Source organism: Podarcis melisellensis, assembly GCF_964234715.1.
Source record: "Podarcis melisellensis genome assembly, chromosome: 13".
NCBI classification, from domain to species: Eukaryota; Metazoa; Chordata; class Lepidosauria; order Squamata; family Lacertidae; genus Podarcis; species Podarcis melisellensis.
Window position 1 is genome coordinate 8267672 of NC_138545.1, and position 22430 is coordinate 8290101.

At 42.2% G+C, this 22430-nt stretch overlaps 2 protein-coding genes across 2 annotated transcripts in view; one reads left to right on the forward strand and one right to left on the reverse strand.

The window, feature by feature from the left end:
- The window catches only part of LOC309355683 (uncharacterized protein), a 282572-nt gene extending 267450 nt beyond the window's left edge, over positions 1-15122 (reverse strand). Inside the window, exons 1-2 of the mRNA XM_081886700.1 lie at positions 15008-15122; positions 14623-14924 (exon numbers count right to left, since the gene is read on the reverse strand). Coding sequence (XP_081742826.1) covers positions 14623-14924; positions 15008-15053 — 348 coding nt within the window. The 5' untranslated portion in view covers positions 15054-15122. The remainder of the gene's footprint in view (positions 1-14622; positions 14925-15007) is intronic.
- Positions 837-7061, forward strand: LOC309355997 (vomeronasal type-2 receptor 26-like; the record flags this gene model as incomplete). The annotated part of the gene is made up of 6 exons (XM_081887172.1): positions 837-1015; positions 1915-2206; positions 2330-3193; positions 4056-4277; positions 5428-5554; positions 6157-7061. 6 exons carry the CDS (start codon positions 837-839, stop codon positions 7059-7061), a joined length of 2589 nt encoding a protein of 862 aa, XP_081743298.1.
- Positions 15123-22430: the final 7308 nt, after the last annotated feature.

The following is a 22430-nucleotide window of genomic DNA, read 5'->3' on the forward strand; positions in this document are numbered from 1 at the left end:
TCTTTGGGGTGGGGGAGGTTAAGTGGAAACATGTTGTGCAAACAGTGTGTGTCTCCTGATGTTGCTGGTGCAGGGAGATGACACCACTGATATAAAGAGGAAACAGCCTTCAAATTTACATACAGCTCAGCATAAAGGGGCAAAACAGCCCTTGAGTAACCCTTATCTCTTTATGCATACACACTCCACAAGATTTGGAAGGTGGCAAACAGCTGGTCACCATATCTATGGTAGTGCACATAACAATATGATCTAGAAATTCCTTATGTTATACTGAAAGCAGAGCAAAAATAGGCCTGAGGTATAGCTGCCAGCTGCAGCCTGAACAAAGGAGTACTGAAGAAATAGAGGACTTATGTTTCATAAGCTAAAGGTCCCCTCTCATTTGTTACTATGTCTTAGCTCTCCTGTTATTTTTCATTGAGATCATTGTGAACCCATCTTCTATCTGTTTTCCCATGAGTGAGTAAAAGAGTGGAAAAACATGCTTACTGATGCCATACAGAGACCAGACTTTGCACAAGTAATTACTCCTGCAATTACCTCAAATAATTGATTCTCCATGACAACTTCAAGCAATTTCCCCAAATCTGAATGTGGTTATATACCTTGAATTTGTGCTAATCATCCGATCAAATCAGTGCAGAGCTGTTCCCCTCAAGGCTTGTTAACTGACATGTTAAAGAAAATTCATATATTTATGAAGCTTATTGGTGGAGTTGGCCGTTTTGTAACGCTGCTTGTTTGACTTAAATTGATGCCAGTTGTAAGGAAGCGGATGACTATCTGGAGAGATGGCTGCATTGGTGGTGGTGTTGCTTCTTTTGTTATCACACATGGTGTGCAAGGCAAATACCATTACATGCCCTAGAAGTGATGCCCTCCCAGTGCCTCATGAGTGGTATCAACCCGAAGGTCTCATCATTGGTGGGATTACGTCTCAGATCCTTTTTCTTTCCTACAAAGTGTCCTTCCAGGTCCACCCTTCTGAGGAACAAGGCTTTGATGTTCCAATGTAAGAGACCCCTTCCTGCCTCCTGGTGTCATGTGAGCTTGGAAACCTATGAATTAAAATTCTGAAAGAGCATAAATGGTGTTCTTGTTTATGACTGGCTCCCGTCATAAGATCATGGGGAGATCATGTTCCTGGTCACAACTAGAGCAGTTACAATGACCATCTACTTCAGTATCCTGTACCCATAACAGCCAAACAGATGCCTGAGTGTCTAAGTAAAATGAAGGCTATGGTGGACTCTCCTTGATTAGATGTTTTTAACCAGAGGTTGGGTGGCCATTAGTTAAGAAATATTTAGTTGCGATTCCTGCATTGCAGGGGGTGGAGTAGATGTCCCTTGGTGCCCCTTCCATACAACACTGATGAAAAGGCAAACATGTATAATGAGATTTTTTAGAAGAAGCAAATTAAGCAATGCTTAGGTTTAAAACAGTGTTAGATATGGCTGTCAGGACTTTGGCCAAAATTAGAATAAAGAAAAGTTGTCAAAACAAGCAGTGCTGTTAAAAAGAAGTGGTTATTGTAGGATGTTCTCCGGTTGTTTAGCAGAGTGCTTTTGGTTTAATCTTCTAACTGGGCAATCAACTCAGCTTGGTAAGGGAAAGTTATTAAGGACTATGCAGGCTGTTAGCTGAGACTAACCTAGATTTTACCAGAGTGGAACATTCAAAGTAAAAAAAATAATTTAGAGAAAAACTGGATGGAACACACGTCAAACTGAAATGGATACTAATTTCTCCATCTCCTTCCCTTGTTTTCAGCCACTGTGATTAATTTTCTTCTTTAATATAATGATGGCCAAAGCTCATTGCATTTGTGCCCCGGTCTAGTGCTGTGATAAAATATTTCGCACTCACCATAGAATTTTGTGGTGAAAGAGCTTATGATTTTCTTTGCAGAATGGTGACAAAGTTCTATCAGCATGTTCTAGCCTTGGTGTTTGCTATAAAAACGATAAATGAGAATCCCAGGGTCTTGCCCAATGCCACACTTGGATTCCACATCTACGACAGTTACTACATTGAGAGGATGGCGTATCGCACCATTCTGGACCTGCTCTTCAAATCACATACATTTCTACCTAACTATGCATGTGGCACGCAGCAAAACCTAATAGCCGTTATTGGGGGCCTTGCCTCTGATATCTCCTTTCATATGGCTGACATCTTAAGTCTCTACAAGATCCCACAGGTAAGATCCTTGCACAATGAACTGGGTTGTAAATATAGATTAGTATTTTGATTCCATAAAAAAGGAACTCACAGAATGGTTTGGCTTAAAGCATCTCTAAAGTAGCTGTGCATTCCCTTTTAGCTCACATATGGTTCATTTGCTCCAGAGCAAAGTGTCACAACACAGGCCCGTTCCTTTTATAGCATGGTTGCAAATGAGACCCACCAATATACAGGGATCATCTGGTTACTGCAGCATTTTAGATGGACCTGGATTGGGCTTCTTGCTGTGGATGATGGAAGCGGAGACCATTTCTTGCAGACTCTGGAGCCATTGCTTTCTCAAAATGGAATATGCACAGCTTTTTCAGAAAGAATCCCAAACCAAGGCAATTTCCATGGCCTTGAAGTTCTTAATGATCAGGCCCAAAATATTTACAAGCCTTTCATGGATACGAAAGCGAGAACATTTATTATATATGGTGAAACAATGACTGTAATGTGGCTGATCACTTTAATGTTTTTTGTTGTTCCTGAATATAAGGAAAACACTTCAGTTGCAAAGGTGTGGATCATGACAGCCCAGATTGATTTTTCAGTAACTGGCATCATAAGGGGTTGGGATTTTGAAATGTTTGAAGGCACAATTTCCTTTGCAATTCACTCAGAAGAACCTTTAGGGTTCCAGACATATCTTCAGAATGTAAGGCTTCATTGTTCACAAGGAAATGGTTTCCTCAAGGAGTTCTGGGAGCAAACATTCAACTGTTCATTTCCAAATCCTGAAGTAACAGCAAAAGTTGATAGAACATGTACTGGAGAGGAGAAGCTGGAGAGTCTTCCAGGGGCTGTTTTTGAAATGCGCATGACTGGCCACAGCTATGGTATCTACAATGCTGTCTATTCTGTGGCTCATGCATTGCATGCCTTGCACATATCTACATTCAATAAGAGAAAAATGATGAGGGGTAAGAGAATTATACTTCAAGATCTCCAGCCTTGGCAGGTAATGTCTCCAAAATGAAATGGGTTTATTGCCAGGAAATGTCTCTATTATGGAATTGCTTTTTTAAAATTTATAAACCACTTTGTTGTTTTCATAGTCAAGCAGAATACCTAACTATATCTATCTATCTATATTTATCATCTATCTATCATCTATCTATCATCTATCTATCATCTATCTATCTATCTATCTATCATCTATCTATCTATCATCTATCTATCTATCATCTATCTATCTATCATCTATCATCTATCTATCTATATCTATCATGTAATCTCTGGGCCTGAAGGCAAGAAAATTCTCCCCAGAGGTGTTGCTACTACAATGACAATGAAGATGGTGTATTTACTACTATTACTAATTATTATTATTAATTTCATTTCCATACTACTTTATATTTAAGAAAAAAAATCTACATAATGTTCAAACATCAAAAAGCAATCCAGAACAAAATGTTCCTGGGAAAAATATAAAGTATACATTCAAAGCAACACATTAACAAGAAACTAGAATATTACTCTAAAGATTTCAGAAGAAAACAGTACAAAGGAGGTCAGGTACAGAGTGCACATTTAAAGCAGCAAAGTTAATGAGAATTAAATATTAGCATAACATAGGAGATGTATGCTGCTGTTGCTGCCACTCTTTGCAATGGTGGTTTATGTTCTGCAGCAGTTGTGGTTTCTGTTTTGCACTTAGATATTTGATGGCGCAGAGAAAGAAAGAGGAGGAAGAGAATCTATACATTATCTATACATTTTCTATACTCTACACCTGCAAATTTATTGCATCTTCATCAAAAATATTTGGACAGTCTCTACTATAATAAATATGTACTTTTTTCATTTTCTCTGTTAACTAGCTCCACCCATTTCTTCAAGACATTTCATTCAACAACTCAGCTGGAGAACTGGTAACTTTTAATAACAAGAGGGAAATGGGAGCTGGATTTGACATCATGAACATGGTCATGTTCCCCAACAACTCTTTTGTTCAAGTGAAGGTTGGAAGGGTGGATCCCAAAGAAGGACACAAATTCCTCATCAGTGATGATAGGATCGTATGGCATAGACGGTTTAACCAGGTGTGGATTCCAGGGCATTATCATGGGCTATTTTATTATTCTCTTGGGCTATATCGCTATCAGGGCAGAAGATCTGAGGGTCAGAAACCTATCTTACACAGCAAATTGCCATGGGCAATTAGGCACTGTTTATGTCAGTTTTTTTTTAAAAAATCACAATGTCCATTTGAGGTGCTGAATATCTCTGCTCTTCCCATCAATTGAAAGCAGTTGTATGTTTACTGTAGAGTGCTAAATATTGTCTAGGTCTTAATCAATTTTGGCCAGTTATCATTACTTTATGGTCCAAAACTGGACTATACATTGCCAGTTGGCCATCACGTTTCTATGACGCACTGAGTAGAAATAGTCATCCTTTTTATCTGGTCTTCCACTTTTCATCAGTCAAGCAATTGACTGCACACATACTGTTTTAATTTAAGTGGGTGACCCCCCTAAACCCTAGGATTGAAGAAATGCTAGAATTTTGTTTAATTGGGATATGGATGAAAGTACAAGCTGCAGAACTGTGCCAGACAGGGAATCCTTGGGCTGGCTTAGTGAAGAGCCAACCAGTTAACATGACAAAAGGTGTTGACAGGTCATTAGAAATGAATCCTTTGGCCTGGGGAGTCAGATGTTACCATGGTGGTGCGGTGTTTGTTTGAAGAGACAGTTTTCAAGCAAGGGTAGCTGGGCAGATGAAGAGGAAGAAGAGTGGAGATCCATGTCTGGGGAAAGCTGGTTGCAGGTCTTGCTGCAGAGATGCCTTGTACTTCAAAGCTGCACTGCTGTGGGGTACAAGTCCCTCTGAAAATTACCATGCTGTAAGATTTGGACTCCCTGCATGCAGACTGAAGGTGTGAATAGGTGAATAAACCATATTTCTTAAAGCCATGGCAGTCTCTGCCACATCTTCAGTTCTCCAAAGGAACACAGACCCTGGGTGAGTGCTTGGGACCCCATGGGCTCTTGCCACTGCTCGGCAGAGACAGGAGAAGACATCCGACATTTGTAAGAATACTGTGTGGCATGCTCAGTGAAAGACTGGCAGATGGTTGCTTGTACTGTGCTCCCTATTCTTCAGTGGCAAATCATTGTATTTCAATTTATAGTTAGCTTGTTTTTAAATTATCATTTCTGCTCCCCCTCATTCCTTTTCTATGGATAGGTGCTTCCCCTTTCTGTGTGTACTCATTCTTGCCATGCTGGCAATCAGAAAAAAGCGAAGGAAGGGGAAAAGTTCTGTTGCTTTGATTGTGGTCCATGCCCGGAAGGGAAGATTTCCGATCAAGAGGGTAAGTGACATAACGCACAATGTATTCCAGCTTCAAGTGTTAAAGTGAAAACTTTAATTGGTCCCAAATGCAGAAGCCAGATTAGGGGCTGGGGTTTCGTTTTGACTTTGTATGTTAGCGACTGGGTGGACGAGGAATGAGGAAGAGCAGTGGGCACTACCTGCCCAAGAGCCCCCCAAGGAAGGCATAGAAGAAGAGGAAGAAGACTTAGACCCTGGCTCCTGGTGGTGGGGCACTGAGGAGCAGTCTGGGGAAGGGACAAGCTGGGAGATCCTAAAATTTGTGAGGTTTAAGCGATCAAGGGGGGGTAAGAAGAAGGAGTCCCTTCTAGGACAGAGCTAAGAAAAATGGAGGGTGATTCGATTGTAAAATGATGCACAGTGGAACTAATATTATACATCATTTATATGCCCATGTGGTATTCTTAATGTTTTATACCTCCCTGGAATCTTTGGATAAAAGGCACACACACTGAGGTGGGGGGGGGTATGATTTTTTGATTTGAGCAATATGAGCTAGCCCCAAGCTGAAAGACAGTTGTGGCCATTGGCTCCAATAGATACATGCGTTTTCAGTAAAATGGTAACTCCTCTTTTTTTCAGATATGGATGACTGTTTCAAATGCCCAGAAAAACAATATCCAGGCAAAGAAAAAGATAAATGCATTCCCAAGGCAATAAGTTTTCTATCCTATGAGGAGCCTTTAGGGGTCAGTTTAACTTTGGTTACTCTTTCTTTCGTCTTAATTACAGCTATGGTGATTGGAATTTTTATTAAGCACAAAGATACCCCCATAGTCAAAGCCAACAACCGGGACCTCACCTACATTCTCCTTCTTTCCCTCCTGCTCTGCTTCCTCTGCTCTTTTCCTTTCATTGGGCAGCCTCAGAAGATGTCCTGCCTTTTCCGACAATCCTCTTTTGGAATCATCTTTTCAGTGGCTGTCTCTTGCGTCTTAGCCAAAACCATCACTGTAGTTTTGGCTTTCATGGCCACCAAGCCAGGCTCCAACATGAGGAAGTGGGTGGGGAAAAGGGTGACCAACTCCACTGTGGTTTCCTCCTTCCTCATTCAAGCAGCCATTTGTGCCACGTGGCTGGCAAGGTCTCCTCCATTTCCAGATTTGGACATGCATTCGCTGCCAGAAGAAATTGTAGCAGAATGCAATGAAGGCTCTGTGCTCATGTTCTATCTTGTCTTGGGCTACCTTGGACTTCTGGCTACCATCAGCTTCATTGTGGCTTTCCTGGCAAGGAAGCTGCCAGACACATTCAATGAAGCCAAGTTCATCACTTTCAGCATGTTGATGTTCTGCAGTGTTTGGTTGTCATTTGTTCCAACATACTTGAGCACCAAAGGGAAATACATGGTGGCTGTGGAGATATTTTCCATCTTGGCCTCCACTGCTGGCTTACTTGGCTGCATCTTTTCCCCCAAATGTTACATTATTCTGCTGAGGCCTGAGCTGAACAGTAGGGAGCAGCTAATAAGGAGAAGAACAAGATAATTCTAACTAGATCTTATTACATCAATTGGATTAGAAACAGAGAGCACAGTCCAGAAACTGGGTTTGAATACTATCTATGCCAATCCAATCTATTCTGCTCACCTCAAAAAAGGAGGGGGTATGAGGCGGTATTCTGCATCAACATAGAACAGATAATAAAACCAGTAATCATATGCAGGGAGCAAAGATGTCTGTAACAGAAAAAAATCATTAAGTCATGAGAACTTTGGTTGAGCATCATGTACTAATTTCTTTTGTACAAATTCTTGGTCTTATTCTTAGTCTTGTTTATTATTTAAGATGTTTGGCAGGATTTCCAAATAAAGCATTTGTTTCCCTTCTCTTAATGTCTTCATTCAGTCTGGTGCAGTTAACTCAATTTAGAGAGCTGCCATGGGCAAAGGGAGGTTTGTGTCTGCCTTCAGATACACTTCCTCTCACTGTGTCTCTTGCACAGTAATAAACAGCTGTGTCCTCAAGTTTCAGGCTGCTCATTTGCAGATATACCATGTTTGCAGAGTTGTCCTTGGAGATGGTGAAGCGCCCTCTCACTGAGTCAGCATAATATTTTGAGTCTCCATTACAATCCCTTGCAATCCATTCCAGTCCCTTTCCTGGAGCCTGTCGTACCCAATCCATGCAGTAGCTGCTGAGGGTGAACCCAGAGGTTCGACAGGAGAGGCGGAGAGACTCTCTGGGCTTTTTGACATCTCCTCCAGACTCAACAAGCTGGATGTCTGCTTGGACACCTGAAAAGAAAGAATGTTTCTAAGAGATCTGCTTCATATAACTCTGTGAATGGTACTCTCCCCTAAATTTGAAAAAATACCTTTGAAGGTTGCTAAAGTGAACACAAATGGAAACCAAAGCATCATTTCTTTCCTTGTCTTTGTGGTGGGGAGGTTAACTGAAAATGTGTTGGGCAAACAGGGTGTGTCTCCTGATGCTGCTGGTGCAGGGAGATGTGACCACTGATATAAAGAGGAAACAGCCTTCAAATTTACATACAGCTCAGCATAAAGGGGCAAAGCAGCCCTTGAGTAATCCTTATCTCTTTATGCAAACACACTCCATTTAAGATTTGGGAGGTGGCAAAAGCTGGTCATCATATCTATGGATGAGAACCGGGATGAGATTTATGGACACGAAGTATGCGCCAGCAAGAAAATCAAAGTTTAAATAAATTATAGCTGCTCAGCCATGGAATAAATGATTATGGAATTTGCTCCCTGTAACTTATGGATAGCCAGTAGAAGCAAGTTAACCTTTCACATGCTTCCTTCAGAAGGGCTGTCCCTACCAGTAGGCAGAGTTAGGCAGCTGTAGGGGGAAAAGGATCAGCAGCAGAGTTTGGGAGACTGGAGGTTCCCTGCACCCCTTGAGCTCGCCCCATCCCCTCACAGGTGGTAGGAGATGCTGTCCTTTGGCCCGTGTTGATTCAATTGCCAGTCTGGTTGATTTCTGAGCATGGAATGGAGGGAGGCCATTTTGAATATTTTTTTTTAAAAAAAATCTGTCAGATATTTTGATATTCCAATACAGTGGTACCTCAATTTACAAACTTAATCTGCTCTTGAAGCCCGTTCTTAAACCAAATCCGTTCTTAAACCGAGGCACACATTCCCTAATGAGGCCTCCCGCCACTAGTGCCCTTCCCCCATTCGGCTTCCATTCATAGATTGAGGTAAAGTTCGCAAACTACTTCTGGTTTTGCTGAGTTTGTAAACTGAATTGTTCGTAAACAGGAATGTTCGTAAACCGAGGTACCACTGTACAGTCAAACCTCAATTCCCGAATGCCAACAACCCAGAAATAAATGCTCCCGTTTTTGAATGTTTTTTGGAAACCAAATGTCCGACGCAGCTTCCGCTGAGTGCAGGAATCTCTTGCAACTAATCAGAATCCACAATTCAGTTGTTGAACATTTCGGAACCGAACTAGCTTCTGGAACATATTACGTTCGACAACAGTGGTTTGACTGTACACTACAAAGGTGTTCCAGCTCTCCCCGAAATATCTAAGTCATGAAGCTCAATGGGTGACCTTTGGTGAGTCACCATCTCTCAGCCTAACATGCCATTTCCCATGTATACCACCTTGAGCTATTTGGAGGAAAAGGTGGTATATAAAGGTAAAATATGCATAAATAAAATGTAAATAATTCTGTCAAAATATTTTGATATTCAAAAGGTGTCCCAACTCTCCATAAAATTCTGTCCCTTCCTTTCTCTCTCTCTTGGAATCTAAGAAGGCATCTTAGTAACTTTCTTAGTTAGTAAGTAACTTAGTGTATTCTATCTACCTTTCAGCCAACATTATGTACAGTGGTGCCTCGCAAGACAAAATTAATTCATTCCGCAAGTCTTTTCGTCTTGCGAGTTTTTCGTCTTGCGAAGCATGGTTTCCCATAGAAATGCATTAAAAAATCAATTAATGCGTTCCTATGGAAACCGAACCGCCTTCAGACCAGGTCTGGGGACAGTCTGTCTTTTCCGCTGTCCCTGGGCGATCTTAAGGACTTTTCCGCTGTCCCTGGGCGATCTTAAAATGCTGGCGGGCGGCAGCGAAGCCTTCGCTGCCGCCCGCCAGCATTTTAAGATCGCCCACAGACAGCTCCCCCCTGCCTGCCTTTCCGGGAGAGCGGGAAGGCAGCGCTGCCTTTTCCGCTCTCCCGGAAAGGCAGGCAGGGGGGAGCAAAGTCTTTTGCCCCCCGCCCGCCTTGGGAAGAGGTCCAGGACCTCTTCCCAAGGCGGGCGGGGGGCAAAAGTCTTTGCTCCCCCCCACCTGCCTTCAAAAGCCGTCCGGGGGCTTTTAAATCGCCCCGGACAGTCCTGGGGCGATTTAAAAGCCCCCGGTTAGGCAGGCAGGGGGGGGCAAAGACTTTTGCCTCCCGCCCGCCTTGGGAAGAGGTCCTGGACCTCTTCCGAAGGCGGGCGGGGGGGCAAAAGTCTTTGCTCCCCCCGCCTGCCTTCAAAAGCCGTCCGGGATAGCGGGAAGTGCTTCCCTGCTATCCCGGACCGCTTTTAAAATGCTGGCGGTGGGGAGCAAAGCCTTTCGCCCCCGCCGGCCTTCCTGGACCTCTTCTGAAGTCCGGAGGGGGGGGGAAAGGCTTTGCTCCCCACCGCCAGCATTTAAAAAAAGGTCCCCGAGATTTCCCTATGGGCTTTCGTCTTGCGATGCAAGCCCATAGGGAAAATCGTCTAGCGAAGCGTCGCAAAAACCGAAAAACCCTTTCGTCTTGCGGGTTTTTCGTCTTGCGAGGCATTCGCCTTGCGGGGCACCACTGTATATTTCTATCCATTGTAATCAGCAGGCATGGGATTAAGGAACCTGCCCCCCTTTGAAAACTTGTTTGGAGCCAAACATTGAAATTTTTTTGGGGGGGAGACAGACCCCCCCCCCAGAAGCTCAAAATACATGGCAATTATAAAGTCTAGTCTGGCTTTTAGAATGCTGGATAACACTGCCTCAGCTTTCATTGGAAACTTTTTGAGGGAAAGGCTTTAGAGGATAAAGAGTCTTCCATGAAGAGGTCTCAACCAAACGGCTGAGAAAATAATCAGCATTGAGGTGGAACCACAAAACTACCATGTTATCCACCTCCTAGGCAATAGAATCATATTTACAACTCTGCTGCCCTCTTGCGAAAGACAAGGGGAGGAGGTTTTATGAAGAGACGCAACTAATGCAAATGACTGCAGCTGGAGCATTGCTAGAGCAATTCACTGTTACAAATCCTTGTACTATCTGGACCAGGTGATTTGACCTTCACCGATACTGGTTCATAAACATTGATGGTAAGGACCAGCCAATTTTCTTCTGCTTCTTCCCCCCACCTCTATTTCTAAGGTTACATCTGATGGGGGCTTTGGAGTTCCTAGATCCAACATGACTAACTGTGGGAGGCAGTGGAAGACAGGAGTGCCTGGCATGAAGAGTTTGACACGACTAAACAACAACAGATCCAACATGGCTACTGCCCTTTGCCGCAGTATCGCCACAATCCTTTTGCTCATGTTTTGGCTAAGCCCAAATGGCACCATCATCCTTTTATAGACAGTCCGTGTTGCAAGGACTTCCCCACCTCCCACTCACTCAGTATTTTATAATATTTAGAAATCTCTGGCTTAATACAGAATCCAAAGGTACTGGGTGGCTCTGCTGGTTCCCTTTGGCTAAGCAGAATATAGCTTAAAGGTAACTGCTAGGTGGGCAGGAGCTGGGACCAAACAACAGGAGCTCACCCCATCGCGGGGATTCAAATAGCAGACCTTCTGATCAGTAAGCCCTAGGCTCTGTGGTTTAGACCACAGTGCAACCCACGTCCCTTTAATGTAGCTTATGTTAGAGCATGTTGTCTTTGTCCATGGAGTTTTCTTGGCAGGGATACTGGAGTGGCTTGCCGGTTCCTCCTCCAGGTGGATCACGTTTGGTCAAAACTCTCCACTATGACCTGTTCATGTTGGGTGCCTTGCTCGGCATAGTTCATAGCTTCTCTGAGTTCTTCAAGCCCCTTTGCCACGGCAAGGCAGTGATCCCTGAAGGGGCAGTGATCCATGAAGGGGATCCATGAAGTGAGAGCTGGACCATAAAGAAGGCTGATCGCCGAAGAATTGATGCTTTTGAATTATGGTGCTGGAGGAGACTCCAGACTCCCATGGACTGCAAGAAGATCAAACCTCTCCATACTGAAGGAAATCAACCCTGAGTGCTCACTGGAAGGACAGATTGTGAAGCTGAGGCTCCAGTACTTTGGCCACCTCATGAGAAGAGAAGACTCCCTGGAGAAGACCCTGATGTTGGGAAAGATGGAGGGCACAAGGAGAAGGGGGCGACAGAGGATGAGATGGTTGGATAGTGTTTTCGGGGTTACCAGCATGAGTCTGACCAAACTGCGGGAGGCAGTGGAGGACAGAGGTGCCTGGCATTCTCTGGTCCATGGGGTCATGAAGAGTCGGACACGACTAAACGACTAAACAACAAAACAACAACAAATGTTAGAGCATTTTCTGAGAAATGGTGCCAATAGGCAAGACTCTCATCCCCAGCTGCATCTCGCTGGAAATCAGTTCTGGCACCTCTCAGGTGGGTGCCATTGCCATTATGAGAGAACAAGAGAGACATTCATGGTGAGTTCAGACACCTCTGTTTCTGGAAAATTGCACTGCCAATGAGTATTCGGGGGGGGGGGGATCGGTGGCACAACAACAGTTCCCAGAACTCTCCAGGGAAAGTAAAGCAAGGCTTTTAGCCTGGTGGCAGTAGTAATAAAAGTTAAAGGGGACCCCTGACCATTAGGCCCAGTCGTGACCGACTCTGGGGTTGCAGCCGGCGTACAGCTTCTGAGTCATGTGGCCAGCATGACTAAGCCACTTCTGGTGAACCAGAGCAGCGCACAGAAATGCCGTTTACCTTTCCACCGGAGTGGTACCTATTTACCTACTTGCACTTTGATGTGCTTTCGAACTGCTAGGTTGGCAGGAGCTGGGACTGAGCAACGGGAGCTCACCCCGTCGCGGGGATTCGAACCCCTGACCTTCTGATCGGCAAGTCCTAGGCTCTGTGCTTTAACCCACAGTGCCACCCAGTAGATGGTGGCAGTAGTAATACAGCTGTTATAAAAATCAGACAGGCACCCACAATTCTGAAACCAAGATGATCTAAGAACTATCCCTTGCTTTAAGAGTGGTTTTGGAACAATCTCAATTGTGATCTTGTGGAGAATACCACACAGTCCTTATCGCATATTTCCCACTATACCCAACTTGAGCTTTCCAATGTTGTTTTTCCTCCAATATAACTAAAAAATTTAAGCGTGTCAGCACTAACAGTTCTCTGCTATGTATATCTAATTAGAATTAAGACCAACTGAATTAAACAGAATTTACTCCTAGGTACGTGATAACAGGCTTTCTGCATTTTGGGAACCCGGCACATGAAATTGTCAGGACCTCTCCACTTGCTGGGAAATAGTCCCTCAAAATCAGTTTCCCCTTTTTGTACACTGCCCCCATTTGCCATGTCTCACTGTGACTCTTCGAGCACAATAATAGAAAGCTGAGTCTGCAGCTGTCAATGAGTTCAGCTGGAGGGAGAACTCATTCTTGGAGGTTTCTGAAGAAATGGTTGCACGGCTTTGAAAGGAAGGGTCATATCCCTTGCTCCCACCATGGGGGTAAACCCATGCAATCCATTCTAGACCTTTCCCAGGAGGCTGCCGAATCCAATGCCAGTCATAGCCAGATGTAGCAATGGAGAAACCTGTTACTTTACAGACCAGGTTGAGATTTTCTCCTGGTCTCACTGTGCCTGGTCCAGATGATGCAAGCTGGATGTCCGAGAAGGCCCCTTGAAAACATAGAACATTACAATCAATGCAGCATTTCATGTAATCATTCTAATAATTAAACTCCAATTTCTGGATATTCCATTAAACGTGTTCTTACATCTTGGGACATCTACTAAGAAAAACAAGAAAGGGATCAAAAATTTCATCACGTTAGTGAAGAGATGCCCTGGCTAAACAGGAAACAGGAGCCTTTAGACCAGGGAGAAACTGAGCATCCTTCATCTGAGAGGTTTCCTTTTGAAGAGAGCCTCCTGGGAGTATTTGCATGAGTTCTCCCCCCCTCATGGAAAAATGTGAAATATAAAAAGTCTGTGATGGTGGGATGATCTATCAAAACTGGTTTCTTTAAGTGTGTCTTTTTTATATACACGTTTTTTCTCCACATTTCCACATCTGTTTACAAAGGGCCAATTTTTCCCTGAATACTTTTATCCAATTGTACCTGATACACACATTTTTTGCAAAACAATACTCCCCAACATATTGCATTTTTAATGTTGCTTTCACTAAGATATGCACAGTGCTTTTTTCTGGGGGGACGCAGGGGTACGCATACCCCTAAACATTTTGTGAATCTAAGTTTGGCCTCATTGAGGGGCAGTATTTCAATATAAGTAGGAAAATGAGAGTACCCCTAAACATTTTTTATTTTATTTTATTAGAAAATAAGCACTGGATATGCATTTTTATGCACACTTTACCCCAGTGTATGCATGTATGTACATATTACTTGGCTGGAGAACTTTAAGTGCATATTTTTAAGGATGTTCTCATATTATTTCAGAAAGTGCAGATTATGTAGGTTCTCTCTTAAATACAAATTGAATCCGATTACCCCCGATCCCTTCCTGCCCCAGTGATTCACAGGACCAATCTCACATGTTCTGTTTCTATGTTTATAAAATTGTGTATACCTCAATTAAAAAAAATAACAAACCTGTTCATAACAAATACAATAAAAAACCAAATAAAATTTAAAACAGTTCAGCAGCTCTAACAGAAAAAAATATCCCAACCTGTTTCCATATTCCTGGAGTGAAAGGAAAGTTTTCAGCAAACATTTGAAAATTAGTATAAAGCGTATCTGCTGAATTTGTACCAGAAAACCATTCCACATTCAATCTAAAGCAGCTGAATCAATCTGGAGAGCTGCAATGCACAAAAGAGGCTTTTTTGTCAGGCTTCAGATTCACTTCCTCTCACTGTGTCTACTTTCAGACAGTAATACACAGCTGCATCCTCAGGTTTCAGGCTGTTCATTTGCAGATATACCATGTTTGAAGGGTCATTCTTGGAGATGGTGAAGCGCCCTCTCACTGAGTCAGCATAAGATTTTGAGCTTCCACCACAATCCCTTGCAATCCATTCCGGTTCCTTCCCTGGAGCCTGTCGTACCCAATCCATGCAGATGCCGCTGATGTTGAACCCAGAGATTTGGCCAGAGAGGCGGAGGGACTCTCCGGGTCTTTTGACATCTCCTCCAGTTTCCACCACCTGGACCTTTGCTTGGACACCTGGAAAGAAAGAATGTTTCTAAGAGATCTGCTTCATGTAACCCTGGGAATGGAACTCTAGTATTTGAAAGGCAAAAAAGCACCTCTAATTGCTGCTAAAGTGAAAACAAATGGAAGCCAATGCATCATTCCCTTCCTTGCTTGTTTTGGGCGTGGGTGTTGGCTGGAAGGTTGCTGGGCACACAACAGTTTTGTCTCCCGAGATGGCTGGGTCTGGGAGAGGCAATGACTGATAAAAAGAGGAATCTGCCCCTGTATTTACATAAAGTTCAGCATAAAAGAGCAAGACATCCCACTGGTAACCATTATCTCTTTCCCATGGACTGCAAGAAGATCAAACCTATCCATTCTTAAGGAAATCAGCCCTGAGTGCTCACTGGAAGGACAGATCCTGAAGCTGAGGCTCCAATACTTTGGCCACCTCGTGAGAAGAAACTGAGTTTGTCAGTTTCTCAACCCCTGTTTGTTGGCTTAATTTTATCTAACACACATAAATGTATTACTTCAATGATTTTATTTTTAAAAAGAGCATAAAAAAGCCACTCACATCTCTTTATGAATGCACTCTGTATACATCATTTGAAAGGCAGTAAATACTTGCGTACGATATGATTTTGTAAGAATCAGCGAAGAATCATGGGCACTGAACAAGAAGTCTTAAATGTTTTAATTCATTGGAAGCTACCCAAAGTGGCTGGGGCAACCGAGTGGCATATAAAGAAATAAGTTGTAGTTGTAGTTGTTGTTGTTGTAGTAGTAAATTTTTCTGGTAATTAATTTAAAATAAAATAAAACATAGCACATCAATTATGGAAGAAGCTATCATGGGAGTTTCTCTCTAGGAATTGTGGGTATTCAGAAGAGATTGCTGCCCTGCACCCCTTGAGCTTGCCCCCCGCCCTCAGGAATGGTGGCAGATGCTGTCCTGTTTCCCAATTTGACTGCCAGTCTTGTTGATTTCTGGACGTGGAATGAATATTACTTGAATTCAGAGATACAAATGCATGACAGTTATAAAGCCCAGCTTGGCCCTTAGAAAGTTTAATAAGACTGAAACATTTTGTGGGAAAGTCTATTGAGGATGAATATTTCTTAGATCAGGTTTCAACCGAAAGCTGGAGGGGAACAATCAGCATCACAGCTGAAAGCACAAAACAGCACTTGACTTACCACCTTACTTCCCTGCTAGGCAATGCAGTCATTATTACACCTCTGCTGCCCTCTTCTGAAAGACAAGGGAAGAACAAAAAAAATTCCTTCCAGTAGCACCTTAAAGACCAACTAAGTTAGTTCATGGTATGAGCTTTCATGTGCATGCACACTTCTTCAGATACACTGAAACAGAAGTTTCCAGACCCTTCTATATAGAAGGGTCTGGAAAGGGTATAGAAGGGTCTGGAAACTTCTGTTTCAGTGTATCTGAAGAAGTGTGCATGCACACGAAAGCTCATACCAAGAACTAACTTAGTTGGTCTTTAAGGTGCTACTGGAAGGAAATTTTTTTGTTTTGACTATGGCAGACCAACACGGCTACCTATCTGTAAGGGAAGAACAGTTTATGAAGGCTACTTCTATGTCAGTCTCAGCCATCACAATTCGCACCACACAAATCCTTGCACTCTGGCCCAAGGGGCTTACCTTGACCGTCAAAAAGCTAGTTTATTTAATGAATTGTTTTATTTAACAAAATTTATATACCCCTTGATTGCAATACAACTTTTAGGCAGTTTACAAATAAAATAAAAACATTATGATTGTCATTAAAAGATTCTTAAAAGCAAGAATCTGAAAAAAAATATTTAAAAAACCAATTAAAACAATGAGAGGCTAAAAAGACATAATAATAATTTCTGATTTATACCCCTCCCATCTGGCTGTGTTTCCCCAGCCACCCCATATTTCTATCTCAACTTCTTCATGTCTGGATAAGCTTGTGTAAACAAAAATGTTTTAAGTGGGTTTCAAAAACTGTGTGGCAATTTATTTTATGCCTATTCATTTTTTTTACACATTACCTAGAAGCATGCACATAATGGGTCAGTTTTCTTCTACTTCTTTCTCTGTCTGCTTCTATAGTAGCACATGAGAGCAAGGGAGAGATCATTCCTGAGACAGAATAGAAGTACAGGCTCAGCATCAGATAATGATCACAGCAGCATTGGACATTTATTTTAATTTTTTTATCTATATTTCACCTTTAACTGAAGTGTCCTATCTTATAATGACCTTGAGGGGACAAGGAGGAAGAGGAGGAGGAGGCCAATTGGGTTATTGCTAGTTCTAGTCCAAAGTTGGCTTTATCCAAGTCTCACCCACTGGAGTTGATGTGGACAGAGGCAGAGCAAGTCTTCATGGCACTCACAAGCACACTAAAGTGGGTGGGGTAGGATGCACCAGCCCAGCCCTCACTGCTGACATGATGCCAGTCCTGATCCAGCTCAAGGACGGAGAAGGATGTAACAGTCATGCACCCTTCAATCTCAGCTTCACAACATGAGGGTGAGTCTGAGATCGAAGGACACATGTCAGTTGCTCCCTCCTCATGCCATTAGGGCGCCATGAGGAGGACACAGCAGGGCAGCCATGCACCCCCAGAAAAATGCACACAGGGCCATCACCCCTGCAGCCCACTGACCCTACACCCCTGGGTGTGGGTTCAGTGTGGTCACCTTGAACCTTCCTTGATAGTTGTCTCAATATGGAGCAGAGGAGATGGAGAAAAACATGTTTACTACCAGCGTAGCCACTTGGGGACAAAACTTTGCAATTATCTTCCATGCAATTATTTGTATTATCTTCCATGCAATTATTTGAAATAATTGATTCTCCATGACAGGGGGAACAGTAGTAGTAGGAAAACAATCCACTGACAAGTCTTAAAGTGGTTATAAACCTTCCCTTTATGCTAAACAGAGCTTGGGTTAGGGATCAGAGGTAGGCAGGGCTCTGTCAGTTTGAACTCTGTCAGTTTCTCCCTCACACGTTTTTTACGTTGCCAGTGTTAATGACAATATGTTTCTCTTTCTGAAGAATATCGGTAGAATCTGCTGGTGTTTAATGCCAGTGATGAAACTGTAGGTGGACATGTGAGAATCTAATCAAGAGATAAATTTAGCCACCAGGATGGTTGTATTAGTGATGCTGCTGTTTCTGGTTTCAAAAGTAGCCACCATGAATTGTCTTGGAAGTTCTCCCCTCCCTGTTCCTCATGAGAGGTACCAGTCCGGTGGTCTCCTCATTGGTGGAATTGTTTCTCAGATAATATACTTTTTCCCAAAGGTTTCCTTCAAGGAACACCCTTCTAAGGAGTTGGACTTTAACATTCCAGTGTAAATAATTCTTTCTTTTCTGTTTTCCTTCTGGTGTCGTGTGAGCTTGAAAACTTCAGTCGCAAGGGACTTAAGAAGGAGGCCTCAAAGACTGTATGTGTGGCTTGCATCCACATCACACCTTGTTCATGGTCATAGATGGTGTGCAAGTATAAATTCCTTATAGTAAACCTGGATTTCCTCCTTCCATAAGACTTGTTCATATGTTACATTGAACACAGGTACAAGCTGTCTCTACACATATACAAATGTTTGTGTGGAAGAGAACATTGAATCATACAATTGTAGAGTTGGGATATGTCTCAAGAGTCATCTCGTCTAGTCCCCCGCAATGCTGGAATATCCTCTTGTACAATATAGATTCTTGTTGAATTGTGCAGCTCAACTATTGTGTACACAGGTACACCTACTGCACTCTCATTAAACATTACATGTGATTAAATGTATAAGTGTACAGCTCAAATATTTCTGTACGCAGGTACACAGATTGCACACCTGTTGAATGTAATGTGTGAACAGCACTACAATAAGAAATAAATGTCAGTTGTAGAAGACTGCAAGCAGTTTTTTTCTTTAGTATACATTGATTTGCATATTGTCAGATGTAACTTCTAATAATTTGTTTCTTAAAGCTTCTAAGATATCAAGGGCAACACCCCCACACACCAAAACACACATGCACACACTGAAATGACATACCTGCAGGAGATTACAAAATATGCCAACGTGAGGGCATTGGTGAAAATTCCTATTTGAAAACCGATGAGCGAGCAAACTGCAATGTGATTTATAAAAGGAGCAAATTTAAAAGGATGTTTAAGTTAAAAGCACTGGTAATGGGGGCTTGCTACAATGGAAGGAGGAAAATGTATTCAGATGACCATTTCCAAATGAAAGAAGGGTGATATGGCATGATTTTTTAGTTATTTTGCAGAGCATTGGTGACTTGCGAGATGTTAATGACTATGAGGGCACATTATGGAACAATGCGCATACTTTTTTTGGGTTTCAGAACACCACTTTCATACTAGGGACGGGTTGTTGCTCAGTGGCAAAACACATTTGTGTGTAGGCAATTGTATAATCAATTACGAATATAGGAAGTGCCTTCTATTGGTCCACCCAAGTTGGAAACAGCTCTCCCGGGTTTTAGGCAGGAGTTTCTTCTAGCCTTGGGACTTTCTTCCAGTGCTTTTTTTCTTCCTAAAAAATATGTTTAGGGGTACTCTCATTTTGACTCAAGGAAATTACCATTTTATAGTTCAAATCAGTAAAAATAAATACAGTAAATGGACAAAAGTACAAAGATTCACAAAATGTTTAGAGGTAAGCATACCCCTGTGTGTCCCCAGAAAAAAGCACTGTTTTCTTCATAGAAAGCTGATACCATTCAGCTACAGATCACTCAGCATTTTACATTATGTGCTATATTTACAGTATTTTCACTGATTTCCAAATTCTGCCTTTTACCAGTTATGCTTCACAAATTCAGACAAATTTCCCACTGTTATCTCTTCTTATATGGCCCTTTTATTTGTCCTCTGTCCTTTTTGCAGCTTCATCCTATAGCTCTCAGCACTCATGATTTCTTTTTTAAAAAAATCTTTCCGAAAGTGATGGCAGTAATTACATTTCAATTGAAGCATTTCAGTTGCTCAGAGCTCAGAGCTCAGAGCTGTTGGACTGTAAAAAATTGTCTGTGAAAATGTGTGTGTGTAGCTATCTCTATCTATCTATCATCTATCTATCATCTATCTATCATCTATCTATCTATCTATCATCTATCTATCTATCTATCTATCTATCTATCTATCTATCTATCTATCTATATATCTATCTATCTATCATCTATCTATCTATCTATATCTATCTATCTATCTATCTATCATCTATCTATCTATCTATCATCTATCTATCTATCTATCTCTATCTATCTATCTATCTATCTATCTATCTATCTATCTATCTATCATCTATCTATCTATCTATCATCTATCTATCTATCATCTATCTATCATCTATCTATCATCTATCTTTTCAGTATGGTGACAAAGTTCTACCAGCATGTCTTAGCACTGGCTTTTTCCGTAAATGAGATCAACAAGAATCACAGGATCTTGCCCAATGTCACACTTGGGCTCCATGTCTGTGACAGCTACTTCAATGAGAGGATGGCCTATCGCACAACTCTGGATGTGCTGTTCAAACTGCATAGATTTGTCCCTAACTATGAATGTGGGAGCCAGAAAAGCCTCATATCCATCATTGGGGGACTTGGCCCTGATATTTCCTTCCACATGGCAGACATCTTAAGTCTCTACAAGATTCCGCAGGTAAGATCTACCCCTTTAAGACAAGTCTGGTGGAAAAACAGCTTGTTGCTGTAGCATATTGTTTTAGAATCTGCAACTGCAAACTGGTTATATACCATTTTTCTCCGCATGGGGATCACAGAATTAGCTTCAGAAAGTGAGTGAATTGATTTCGGATCTGGAAAAGAAAGGTCTTGGAGAAAGTGGCGATACTGATGCCAAATAAGAATTACTCTCAAAAGTTGGTGGGAAAATAATAATAATAGGGATACCTAATAGAGTTCTTTATCATAATTAACTTAAATAAAAGTGTGCCATATATCTGCATTCTAAAAAGAAGGGCCATTGATTTTCAACAGGGTTAATTTTAACCAAAGTTAGAAGTCTAAATCATAAGTGCCTTTTATTTGCATAAAAAGGAACATGCGTATATAATACTTTGAAGTCATTTCTGAGATACTGGTGTGTTTCCTTATAGCTCACATATGGCTCATTTCCTCCAGAAGAAAATGTCTCCTCTTTTTATCGCATGGTCCCAAATGAAGCCCATCAATATATGGGGGTTATCCGACTGCTTCAGCATTTTGGATGGACCTGGGTTGGGCTCTTTGCTGTGGATGATGAGAGTGGAGACCATTTCTTACAGGCCCTAGAGGCATTGTTTTCTGAAAATGGAATCTGCTCAGCCTTCACACAGAGAATCCCAAGCCAAGCTCGGTTGATTAATATCACTGACATGATTGATACAGCCACAAATATATATCAGCCTTTCACGGACCACAGAATCAGCACTTATGTTTTCTATGGAGAAACTCTCACTGTTATGTGGCTGACTACTATGATGTTTCTAACTGATCCTGAATATCAGGAAAACACATCTTCTGGAAAGATCTGGATCGTGACAGCCCAGATTGATTTTACAGTTATAGCCCTTATCACGGGTTGGGATCCTGAATTTTTCCAAGGCACCATTTCTTTTGAGGTTCACTCAAATGAACCATCAGGGTTCCAGGCATATCTTCAGAATATAAAAATTTATTGGGAAGATGGAGATTCTTTCCTCAAGGATTTCTGGGAGCAAGCATTCCAGTGCTCATTCCCAAATCACAATGTGCCATTAGAAGTTGATAAAAAGGTTTGTACCAGGGATGAGAGGCTAGATAACCTTTTTGGGTCTGTTTTTGAAACTCGCATGACTGGTCACAGCTACAGCATCTTCAATGCTGTCCACGTCGTGGCACAAGCTTTGCACACCATGTACTCATCAAGATTCAACCACGACCCACTAGCAGGTGGTAAAAAACCTGAATGGAAAAACCTTCAGCCCTGGCAGGTAATGTTTCCACAACAAAATGGATTTATTGCCATGAATGCATTTTTATAAAGTGAAATAGCACCCAAATACAGTGGTACCTTGAGTTACAAACGCCTCAGGTTACAAATGATTCAGGTTACAAACTCAGCTAACCTGGAAGAGTTACCTTAAGTTGAGAACTTTGCCCCAGGATGAGAACAGAAATTGTGTGCCGGCAGCGCAGCAGCAGTAAGAGGTCCCATTAGCGAAAGCACGCCTCTAGTTAAGAACAGTTTCAGGTTAAGAACGGACCTCCAGAATGAATTTCGTAACTAGAGGTACCACTGTATAACAGTGGAATTGCACTTGACATACAGTGGTACCTCGGGTTACATACGCTTCAGGTTACATATGCTTCAGGTTACAGACTCCGCTACCCCAGAAATAGTGCTTCAGATTAAGAACTTTGCTTCAGGATGAGAACAGAAATCGTGCTTCGGCGGCGCAGCAGCAGCAGGAGGCCCCATTAGCTAAAGTCGTGCTTCAGGTCAAGAACAGTTTCGGGTTAAGT